The 12,011-nt window shown below is 35.5% G+C and overlaps 1 protein-coding gene across 3 annotated transcripts; it reads left to right on the top strand.

Moving 5' to 3' along the window:
• Window positions 1-216: 216 nt before the first annotated feature.
• LOC118811365 (cell wall protein DAN4-like) lies at window positions 217-9,314 on the top strand. Of its 3 annotated transcripts, XM_036575522.1 has the most exons (8): window positions 217-321; window positions 1,935-1,973; window positions 2,874-2,906; window positions 3,684-3,716; window positions 4,537-4,644; window positions 5,616-5,723; window positions 7,043-7,186; window positions 8,940-9,314. In XM_036575522.1, exons 1-8 carry the CDS (start codon window positions 312-314, stop codon window positions 9,302-9,304), a joined length of 840 nt encoding a protein of 279 aa, XP_036431415.1. In that variant the 5' UTR covers window positions 217-311; the 3' UTR covers window positions 9,305-9,314. The 3 variants fall into 3 exon arrangements, with proteins under 3 accessions (XP_036431415.1, XP_036431416.1, XP_036431417.1); XM_036575523.1 differs by lacking the exon at window positions 2,874-2,906; XM_036575524.1 differs by lacking the exon at window positions 1,935-1,973.
• The last annotated feature ends 2,697 nt before the right edge of the window (window positions 9,315-12,011 follow it).

The following is a 12,011-nucleotide window of genomic DNA, read 5'->3' on the forward strand; positions in this document are numbered from 1 at the left end:
CTCCTCCTTTGCTTTCTAATTTATTCTGTGTTTCACTGATCTGCTACAGTATTTCCAGTATTTTGGCATTGCCTTTGTCTCATAGAACAATAAGCTGAATAAACAAGGTGGGGTTTTTTCCTCAAATAATGATTTGCATAGTATTGTCTCTGTGTACAGTGAAAAGGAGGGGCAGATGGTTTGCATCCTTATAACTGTGTTCAGGGTGTAGTTTAATGAGAGTTAACATCACAAGGAGAAGAATATTATCATTGAAAGAATTCTGGAGATTCAAAAGTTCCTGTACACAAGAGGAGCGAATCACCGCAGAGATGATGTCAGGTAAGACAGTTTCAGACTGAAAATATCTGAACAATGAATTAGTCAAATGGGAGTCTAGTGACAGAGAAGCTTCCATTAGTTATAGAATGTCTTGTCTTATTTTATTTAAGGATTGAGAGAAAAAGAAAATAATTGCTAAATAATTAAGGGCTGCTTTTGTAACACATTTGAAAGTGTTTCTGAGGCACAAAGACAGAAGACAAAACAATGAATGAAAATAGAACCATTATGAAAAAATAAAATGTCAAATTTGCAGCAGCCCAGATTGAACTCAAGTTTCCTGATCACATTTTCTAGATGTAGCATGTAAAGTGAGAAAAGCAGCGGTCCTAAAATGGAACCTTGTGGAGCTCCGAATGGTTCCGACTACCCTCTACCCTCAGTTTACAGGACTGTTGCTGACAGGTTTTGGTACTAGGCAGCACTGCAACATAACTGAGATTATGTTCTGTAGATGAACTGACATCTACCGTATTAGCCGTACCACTACACAATATAACATTTGTTCAGATAGGTTCTTCTTCACACGTTTTTATACTTAGCATTCATAGTAGGTTGTGGAATGGAAGCTTTTGCCACTCCTATGTATTTCTGCAAAGTTGGATGCTTAGCTCATTCCCACAGTTTGCATAACCAGCTCTACATAAGATTTCAGACTTTCACTACACTGATCTCACTTTTTTTTGCCACTAGCTGATGTTAGGCCTGGTGTTTCTTACCTAAAACATGTAACACATTGGCTAAATGCTTTGACTGATTCACACCACACTTTGTACACAGACTTATTTTTGAACTGATCTTACCATCACATAGCCCACTTCATAATGTAGCTCACAGAGCAGAACTGCTGAAGGATTCACATTGACTGTGCACATTCACTCACTTGTTTGCTGAGCAAAATTAACCCGTCACACTAATATTACTAATTATTAAATACAGTATCATTATACTCTTGTAACTATTTGATAACAACCCTGAAGGCAGATTTTCACCGTATGGCATAACTGATGCTTTATTGATGACGACTGACTGTCTCAATTTCCATAACTGGGCTAGGCATCTGGTTACCTGCAAACACTGTCCAATATTGTCTGCTGAAGGCATCCACCAGAGCTTACGTCTCTAATATTTATTGAAATCAACATTAGTGCTGTATTTTGTCTGTAAAGAATACTTCAGAGTTGATGCACTTCAGTGATAAACAAATTCACCAGTAGCTGGAAATAACTTTTAGAAAGATTAAAAAAAAAATCTTATTATGAATGAAAAAAAATATTTATTGTGTTAATATGTTATTAATATGTAACTTTGACATCACTAATCTAAATATAAAATTACTACTTTTATTTCTGTGATTCACTAAAAACATTAACATAAAACATAAAATATATATAAAACTGAATTATACAAAATCAATACAAGATCAGGAAACATGCAAACACTAAAACGTTAAACAGTTTGTCAGGAATTAACAAATAACCTGCTAATTATTTAATATCTGTTAATAATATTTCAGTTTTGTGTGATGTATTTATTAGCAGAATTTGTCTGATTTGTAAGTGGCTGTCAGATGAAGGTAAACTATAAATGAGTTTTCTTTGTATTTTTTGTAGCCTTTATGTTTTGGCTGTTGTGCTTCATTGTATGTTTAGGTAAGTAAAGGCAAACACCAACACTCAAATCTGTCTTTACACAAAGCTGAGTATTTGAGATGTTGTCTTGGAAAGTTTGGAAAACAAACAGCTTCAGCAGAGTGTGTATTCTCGGATTGGCAGGGGAAGAATATGCTTAGATTAAAAAAACAGTGCTAGAGTCTACAATGATGAATATATTAGTGTTATAAAGCTTTTGGCAGAAAGAAAGAAAATGCAGTAATACACACACACACACACACACACATATAAAAAAAAATATATATATATATATATATATAGAGAGAGAGAGAGAGAGAGAGAGAGAGAGAGACAGAGGAAGGTAGAGGTCAGCACTACTGCGGACTCCCGTGGGACCCGACACAATATCTTGTGGTATTTTCAGTGTAGCTCGTGGGAGCAGGCGGAAGTTAGATCCCTTCAGGCGGGAGCGAGTGGAAGCACGCATGTAGAGAAATCCAAGGCAGATATTTATATGAAGTGTTTTTGAGCTTTGAACAGTTGTAAAAAATTATATGAGTTGAAAAAGAAAAGTTGAACAGCTGTTCTGTCATGAAGTTTTTTTAGCCATTTTTTACAGTGTATACAATCAAATACAATTAATGCAACCAACCTTTCATAAGTAAAAATCCTTTTTACTGCAACCACCATACTGAGTGCAGTTATTTTTTTCCTTTTTATCAGCCTAAAATAAGGTGCTTGTTCCTCATAATGTGAATACAAACAAACAAAAAATAAATACATTAATTAATTAATTAATTAATTAATAAATAAATAAATAATATGTGATTTTGTAGCTTCCTTGTTTTTCTGAGTGTTGAAGTCAGAAAATGCACATTTCATGTTTGAGAGGCTGCATTAAGTTCCATTACACACAGATTCTGATTCTCTATTCAACAGGTGAAGCCCCCCCAGACACAAATCAAACTCCAGGTAAATTATGTCTTTAATAGTTCAGATTTGTTTATATTTTGTTTTTGTTTCTGATCATTTATTTTTATTCTGTAACAGAAACGACAGTAACACATCACAAACCATCACAACAGAATCACATTTAACCCACTCTGTTTAGTTCAGTTAACTCAGAATAATTTACTGATTAATTATTACATTTGCTACAGATCTGACTGTGTAGTAGAAAAACAAACCTGATTAGAGATTTTTACTCTGCTGTGTAAATTCAGTTTCACAGCACTGTCATTTATTGGTGTAACAAAAGAACATCAAACAAAATCCATCATTTAATGCATCATTCAGTTACATGAGCACATATTTACAAAATCCTACTGAGAATATGCATAAATTATTGCTCATAAGGTTCTTTTAAGCAGAAAAGGCTCAGTAGTGAATTAATACCCCGTTCTCACTTAATGAAACCAATATATTTGTAAATATACTATTTTCTGAACATTATTTGCTAAAAAATTGGCCAAATGTCATGTTATGTGTCTCATATATTGAATTTAAGTCTCTGTCCTCTGCTTGTTTGTTTTTTTGTTTGGTAGTGTTCTAACCTCAGTCATTAAGTTAACACAATATAAAAATAAGATTCATGAATTTCACAGCAATGCCAGCTTTCAGATTCTTGTAGAGAGCAGTTAATGTTATCTAGCACTGAATATGAGTTGAACTTTGACTAAAGCCTAATATGATATATGTGTTGTGAGGATATTGTACATTGTACACTGATTTTGGGTCTCTGTTCAACAGCTGAAGATCCCTCCACCAAGAACCAGCCTCCAGGTAAATTAGCACTTTATCTCAGCTTCTTTTTTCTGATCCTTTATGTTTATTCTGTAAAAGATATGATTGCAAATCACAGCAGGTGAAAATTTTATGGAAGAAAACTTTTTCAACTTTCCTTTATTGCAGTGTCACATGTGTGAACCCTATAAAAAAAAATACCATATTAATTGTTTTATTATCTGCTGTGTTATTTGTGTTATTGTTGTAAAGTTATTCATTAACAGATTTGTGGTATTTACGGTTCAGAACCTGACTTTGTGCTGCCAATTTGGTTACTAAATAATTCCAGCTTCACAACTGATTCATTTAACACACTATTTCTCTTAAAAGACAAAAGGCTATGACATTAAAACTCCATAAAATAAACAGAGGTAGAAATTGCATGTATTGAGGTGCTGAACCACTGATGGTGTCAGTAACTTCATTTTTTCTTCTTTATGAATGTGTACTCTTGTGTAATTTTGGTGATGTTCAATTAACAGTCCATTATAGTCACTACACAAACATTATAGCCACTACATATACATTACAGTAACTACATGTACTTGAAGCGTTCATGTCATTTTTAATGAACAGTACAGTAACACTATTATAGTTACATAACAATTTGAAGCATTCATTAAATATGTTCAGTTAAAACCTAATGTATCTGATCATAAATTCATTTAAATCTATTCAGAGAATAAAAACCAATACTAAACGCACAATAAACATACTCAATAGACGTTCACTATACTTTCATGATTGTGCAAAGTGTTTAAAATGATCTGCTTATGAAATATTAGTGAACAGTGTCTTTAACCTTGTGTTTCCACAGTGACTCCCAACTTTACTACACAGTCCACAAGTTCCAGTAAGACCACCACAGTTACAAAACCCACCAGTTCAGCCTCCAGTGAAACTGCTCTTTCTATCACACCTTCATGTGAGTCAGTGCTGAAGTACTGAAAGAAAAATCAGAGTCTTTCTGCACTATTTAATAATCATGATTGTGATCTGAATGTGATGTGATACAGTAATAATGGTAACACTTTACAATACTGGTCCACAAATAAACATGTATTAACACTTAACTAGTGATTTCATCACAGTCAATTCATTCATGAACTAATATTTAACACATCAGGAAATAATATACATTAATAAAGAACTGAATTAAATATGAATAACCATTAATAAAGGCAATTATTAATTATTAACATAATTCTAACTCAGTCTTTTAATTAATACATTCATGAATGTGTACTCTGTAATTATAGTGATGTTCAATTAAATAAAGAGTAACACATTATAGTAACTAGATTCATTACAGTAACTACATGTATATGAATCATTCATGTAATTTTCATGAACAGTGCAGTAAGACTTTATTACAGTTCCATAATCATTTTTTTCAGAACCATTAGTCTACTGTGTTTTGCACACAGAGGAATTAGACCTCCACATTTAACCCATCCGTGCAGTGAAACACCCACATACATGCACACTAGTGAACACACACACAAGGGGGCAGTGAGCAAACTTGCCCGGAGTGGTGGGCAGCCCTATCTAAAGTGCCCAGGGAGAAATTGGGGATTAGGTGCCTTGCTCAAGGGCACTTTAGTCACGTACTGTCAGCTGAGGGGATCGAACCGGCAACCGTCCGGTCACAAGGCTGGTTCCCTAACCTCCAGCCCATGACCGCATTTTGAAGCATTCTTTAAATATGTTCATTCAAAACTTAATGAAATGATCATAAATTTATTTAAAGCTATTCAGAAAATAAAAACCAATACTAAATGCACAATATACATACTCAATAGACATTCAAACTACACTCATGATTGTACAAAGTGTTTAAATTGATCTGCTTATGAAATATTAGTGAACAGTGTCTCTAATCCTGTGTTTCCACAGTGACTCCCAACTTTACTACACAGTCCATCAGTTCCAGCGAGACCGCCACAGTGACAGAGCCCACCAGTTCAGCCTCCAGTGGAACTACTCTCTCTAACACACTTTCATGTGAGTCAGTGCTGAAGTACTGAAAGAAAAATCAGACTCTTTCTGTATTTTTCATAATCAGGACTTGATCTGAATGATGTAACATGATACATAGTTTTATATTTTAATAGCCAGTTTTGTCTAGTTTCTAGTTGCATTCTATAGATTAATACAAAAGTAGAATTGTTTCTTTCTGTTGGAGGTTGAGTAAAAGAGAGAGAGAAGCCTTTGTGTGTTAATGCTGATGAAAAACTATAACAGTGATGGTGGTGAATAATGAGGAGACAGAGCTGAACGTTGGAATGTTTTAATAAGCGGAATAACGGTCATAAACGGTGGAATAAGTGTTTGGGAAACTGAAACCGGGGAGCAGCGACGCCCTGATAAACAGCCCAAAGTGCACAATATTCTTAACTTCAAGTTTATTTTGACCTTTTTTACGTTGGCAATGGCAGCTAACATGAGCTATCTGACTCTCTAATTTGATTGTTTGATTACGTGTTTGTTTCAGCTGTGCACGTAAGGTGGGTTGCTAGGAAACAGACATTACAGCTGATTGTCGACTTCGATCGAATAGGTTAAGATTTCCTAACTTGAGATAAGTTAAGATGCCATGAGATACGCTAACATTCCTAAATTAAGATAAGATTTTCTTCTGTAATACAAATTTGTGGAAAAAACTTGACTTGTCAGATCTTAAGTCAAAAAGATGAGAGGTTTCTGTAATACGGCCTCTTTTCACTTCTAAGATTTCAGTTATGCGAGGTCAGTTAATTAACCCTGTGTTGTAAGTGATTTGTGTCATCACTCTTAAGCGAACAATTCAAGTTGCTGCTCAGTTTGGGAGGGCACAACTAACATTCCAGGGGCTCTCTCCATCAGTAGTGATCCCAAAGATAAAGAATATGTTAAATTCTTATATTTAGTCAACAGTGGTATGTCCTTTATTCTTTTTTTTCTGAAACCTCAATGAAATGCTTTATAGCTGCTCATATTTATATATATACTTTAGTGATTTCCTTCAGATCCTGTCATCACATTTAACACTAGGCCAGCACTCTTACTTGGACCTTCTAATATACAGAGTTAGAGGCCTAACCTGTCAGGCCAACAATTAAAATAACAAAGAAGTGACAGGAATCAACCAATCAAGCTTTAAATTTATGTTTTATGTCCAAATTTAACTGTTTTTTACTTTATAAATGATAATAATTTCCCTTTTTTATACAAGTGCACTCATATTTTAAATAAGTCATACTCTAGTCCAGTTTTACCTTCTGATTCTACAGAAATGATTGAAATTACTCAGCAATAGTGTCTTTAATCTTGTGTTTCCACAGTGACTCCCCCCCTTACTACACAGTCCACCAGTTCCTGCGGGTGGAGTGACCAATCGTCCACCAGTCCACCAGTGATGAAGACCACCACAGTTATGCAACCCACCAGTTCAGCCTCTCGTGGAACTACTCTTTCTAATACTTCATGTGAGTCAGTGCTGAAGTACTGAAAGAGAAATCAGACACTCAAATAGGTGAGGCCAATTTAGTGAGAAAAAACATCACCCTCAGACTTCAGGACGTCCTACATAATTCACTGGCTGCGAGTGATAACCTAACCAATGCTTTTCAGTCAGTTGTATGGAAAGCAGTGATGGTAGCTCTATGCTGGGGCTCTTTACTGAGTCACTGTAAATTGCTACAAGGTAAAATATATGTTAGTATATCTTCTACAAGCCAAGCTTCACATATCTGTGTGTAATCTAGAACAGCCAAAAATATATTTATTAATGAAATTAGCATTATCATAAAGTTATTTTTTCTTGTTTTGATGTTTATGACCTGAGGTGAAAGCCTAGCTCCAATAGTCATTGTTAGCCACTACTTTAATAGGTCATTATTCTTTTGTTATTTTTCCATTAGTGACCTTGGTTGTTTAAACCATGTGTTCAACAATGACAATATCAATGTGTGTGTGTGTGTGTGGGGGGGGGGTGTGCATGCATGTGCTTGTGTGTATACATACAACTATAGCTCTGCTAAGGTGCAAAAGTACGGTATGGATGTTACACTTATATATAAAGTATGAAGTTACAGTTAGTGCTACAGTTAATACCACAGTTACAGTGCTACAATAACAGTAATCTGCAGATGAGACAGTTTGCAGTTGCACTAATATTGCACAGCAATAAATAATGTAGTGCAGTACTGCTGTAATATACAGTATTGTGCAGAAGAGCATTACTAGTGCAACATAAGCAGTAATAAAGTGCAATGCAGATGATACATAAATAAACAATAATGAATGAGTAATAGTTGAATTAGGCTTTAGACTGTACAGTCTGATGGCTGCAGGAAGAAATCACCTGCAAAAGCGTTCCTTCCTGCAGCGAGGCTGGAGCAGTCTGCTGCTCATTGTGCTCCTCTGTCCCTGCAGTGTGTTATAGAGTGGACGTGAGGGGTTCTTCATCATCACTGATACCTTTGCCAGCATCCTCTTCTCCACCACTGTCTCCACTGTGTCCATTTTAGGCTCCATGACTCAGCTGGCCTTTCTAATGATCTTGTTCAGTCTGTCAGTGTCCTTTGTTGTAATACTGCTGCCCCAGCACACAACAGCATAGAAAATGACACCACAGACTCATGGAAAGCTCTCAGCAGCTGGGCTCTCACATCAAGGGGGCTGGATGGTGTTGAAGACACTAGAATAGTCAAAGAATATGACCTCACAGTGCTCCCTGCCATCTCCAGGTGTGAGTAAGCTCTGTGCAACCAGTAGAAGGGTGAGACAGCAAGGGGTGATCATTGTTTCAGGGCTAGGGAGGACACAAAGGGAGTGTATGTTGCAGTGATGTCCCTAGTGATGGATTTGCAAATGGCCCAGTATCGAACCTATTGAAGAAAGTGTTCAGCTCATTTGCCCTCAGCTCTCCTCAGCCTGCTGATTGCAGGCAGTTTATAGCCTGACACTTTCCTTATTCAGTCCCATACCTCTTTCACCTCAGCCCTATAAAGATTGCTCTCCATTTTCCTGCTTAGAAGCCTTCTTGCAATCTCTAATTCTTACCTTCAGCTCCCTCTGTATACTCCTTATATCATACCTATCACCAGCCCTATACATCTTCTTCTTCTAGTTCTGCAGGGCCTTCAGGTCTCCACTGACCCAGGGTTTGTTGTTTGCATATGTAGAGGTTAATGTAAAATAAAGTTTTTAAAATTAGGTTCTTATTTCTCCTGTCAGATAATCTGACCTACATTGATGATCCAAAAACGTGGATTGCAGCACTACAATACTGTCAGAATCATCACAAGACTTTAGTGCACATTGTAAACTCCACAGTGCAGGAATTCGTCACACAGATGCTGCAGAATAAGATCTATCCAAATGGCGTGTGGATTGGGCTTGAGAGGAACATGCTGTTCATGTGTGCCCCATGGATGTGGACTGGTGGACCCTATGTGAACTATTCTGAATGGCATTCTAGCTTTCCAGTGGACCCCACCAGTCAATACTGTGGCAAACTGGTTAACAATGGAAGCAAATGGCTGGATGCTTGTTGCAGTGAGGAGCTCCCTTTCATCTGTCAGCTCAGTTTGAACACTTAAACACCTCTTTCTTTAGTAAATGATTGACCATTTTTGTATAACTTTTGCATGATTAGTGATTTATTTACATGACAGCAGTCTGTGATGTACAGTGTTCATACTGAAAATCACTCTTTATTGTTCCAAACAGGATTAGATCACTAGGAGGAGCTACTTCATGGGAAGTAGTAGCTCTGTAGTAGCTCTGCTACCTGTAGTAGCTCTGCTACCTGACCTAAACAGCTGTTATGAAGTGTTTATTACACACAATTTATTATACACTTGTTTTAACTTTTTTAATGTTTTTAATGTTTGACTTTTTAATGTTTTATCTAAAGAATATTTTGTACAATTATTATCCAATTATTAGTTAATTAGTTAATTATATGTTAATAGTTAAAGTATTTATTGTTATTTAATGTTCTGTTTTCTGTCTTCTTTTTCTATAATGATGCTGAAAATAGGTATATTATGTGGTGATGAATTTTTCTGTTTCTCTCTTAAACAAAATGACAATTGTGGAATGAATATGTAGATTTTTAAAACTAAAATAGCCTAAAAAAAATTATAATAATTCTGTGATTTTTTGCACCTAAATTGCTTATAGGCCAACTCAAGATAACAATAAATGCAGAGAATGTTTTTTTTTTTCCAGTGGGGATTCTAATGGTATGTTATGTATGTATGTATGAATGGTATGGTAAGGTAACACTGGTGTATGGCAGCATTTCATGGCAGCTGGAGCTAAAACACATTTATTGATGCAACTGATGCTTGACCAGACATTCACATGGGTGTGAACTTGAGTTAATCATTGGGGTGGCAAGAAAAATGAAAAGTGAACGAAAAGAAAAACACTTCTGTAATCATATTGTGTATATTAAAAGCCGTCGTTGTTGGGCTGCACTTGGCGCTTGTCATTAAGGCAGCCTTATTTATCCAGGCTGTGTGCTGTTCACCTTCACTCTAATAAACAGCACTGTTATACTTTCGCTTTGTCTACCTCATTATTCTCTATCTTGGCTGCAGTTGGGACTTTACATTTCAACAGACTTCATTAATGCTGTAACAGAGTGAATCAAAACTTCAAGCAGCCAGATTATCAGAAAAATCAAGAGATTAATAAGATAATGTGCTCACTTTGCACTACTGTGGTGTCCTAATATTATGAGCAGATCACATACCAGGAAAATGGGGTAAGTAATCGTTATTACAAATGATACTGTCATGATCAAGTGTGTTAGAAAAATCTTCTTTAAATAATCAGCCTGACACCACCGATGTCTTTGAAGCTTTTATTCTTGCAGCAAGGGAGCAGTTACATACAGAGTCAAGTCTAGAGTGTAATGCTCAAAGTGCTTTGGGTCATGCCCTGTCTTATATCTTTGGAAATGTACGTTTTACTCTTACTTCAACTGAACTATTCTTTAACTTCTTGTTTATCTATTTCCCGATACATCCCTTTTCTTCGAGTTTACCCAAAGGTCGAGTTCTCCTTTCTGTGTACTGTTGTTTTCACTTCTTACTGATAGGAGAGCCCTTCATCTGACCCCAGAGTGTACGCAGTGCACTCTGTCTGAACTCTTCTGCCTACAGAGTTCTTGACTTAAGCATAACCATATATGGTGATTCAAGCATTAACATAGAGTATAATACTGATTTTTTCTGACAAAGTGAAAATAAAATTTTAGTTTAAAACACAATAAAAATACTAAATTAAGTGAACAAAACCGCATGCTGTACTGGTGTTTTTGCCAGCTGTGAAGATCAGCATTGCAGACTACGGCCTACTGAGCAGCACAAACTGTGCTTAAATTCCATCAGAAGCTGAAACTAGCCCAAAATGTGTGTCCCAACACAAACATATGAAACAGTGTATAAATATTTAAGAATTTCTGCACATCTTACAAATCCCATTATTCTTTATCATATCAATCATATCAACTCCCATTACTCTTCAATACTCTTATTATTGTCCTAGACTGTGAAAAATTAAAAGTTGCAGTTTCTAAATTTGCCAGTACTTTTTTGAGTATGTTTTAAAAACATTAGTCTCTTTTGCATCTACTACGATAAAGTTGATTATGTAATATTAGTCTAGTAGTTTTGAACATTTATTTTCTTTAAAGTTGGAATTACCAATAATCAGGGACCCTAATATAGAGATTGTTGTATTAAATGTAACATTTGATTAGGTTTATCACAGCTAATGGAATTACCTACCATTTTATATTCTTTAATTGAACAGCTAAGCTTATATACCTTATTAAGTTCTACATGTTCCATGATGTTACCATTTCTCTCTTAAATATCAAATACCAAATCCCTCTATCCCAATTTTGTAAAAATTTAGACTCTGTTTTTATTAAAATGCACCTATTATTCCAAATTGAGACATTATATTTGTAAGCCAAAGTGAAATGTAAGAGAGCCTGCTGGTGAAAGGCAGATCATTTCACAGGGAGCTTGGACACTTCATAATCACACTTCAGTAGAAATTGTATACCACCTTTAACTTTAAACGTAGTTAAAGGAATTTTATACTAAAAGCTTAGGCTGTTGGAAAGGAGACCCTGTATCCATTTTAGTTTAGGGAACCATTCATAGTATCAACATCTATAAAATTTAAGCCTCCATCCTTAAATGTTCTCAGGATAGTTTTCTTAGGTAATGACATCTATTCTTTCAAATAAAACTGCAGTTTAAGTTTTTAACATTTTCAATACTT

This window comes from Colossoma macropomum, unplaced genomic scaffold (genome assembly GCF_904425465.1).
Source record: "Colossoma macropomum unplaced genomic scaffold, Colossoma_macropomum, whole genome shotgun sequence".
NCBI lineage: Eukaryota > Metazoa > Chordata > Actinopteri > Characiformes > Serrasalmidae > Colossoma > Colossoma macropomum.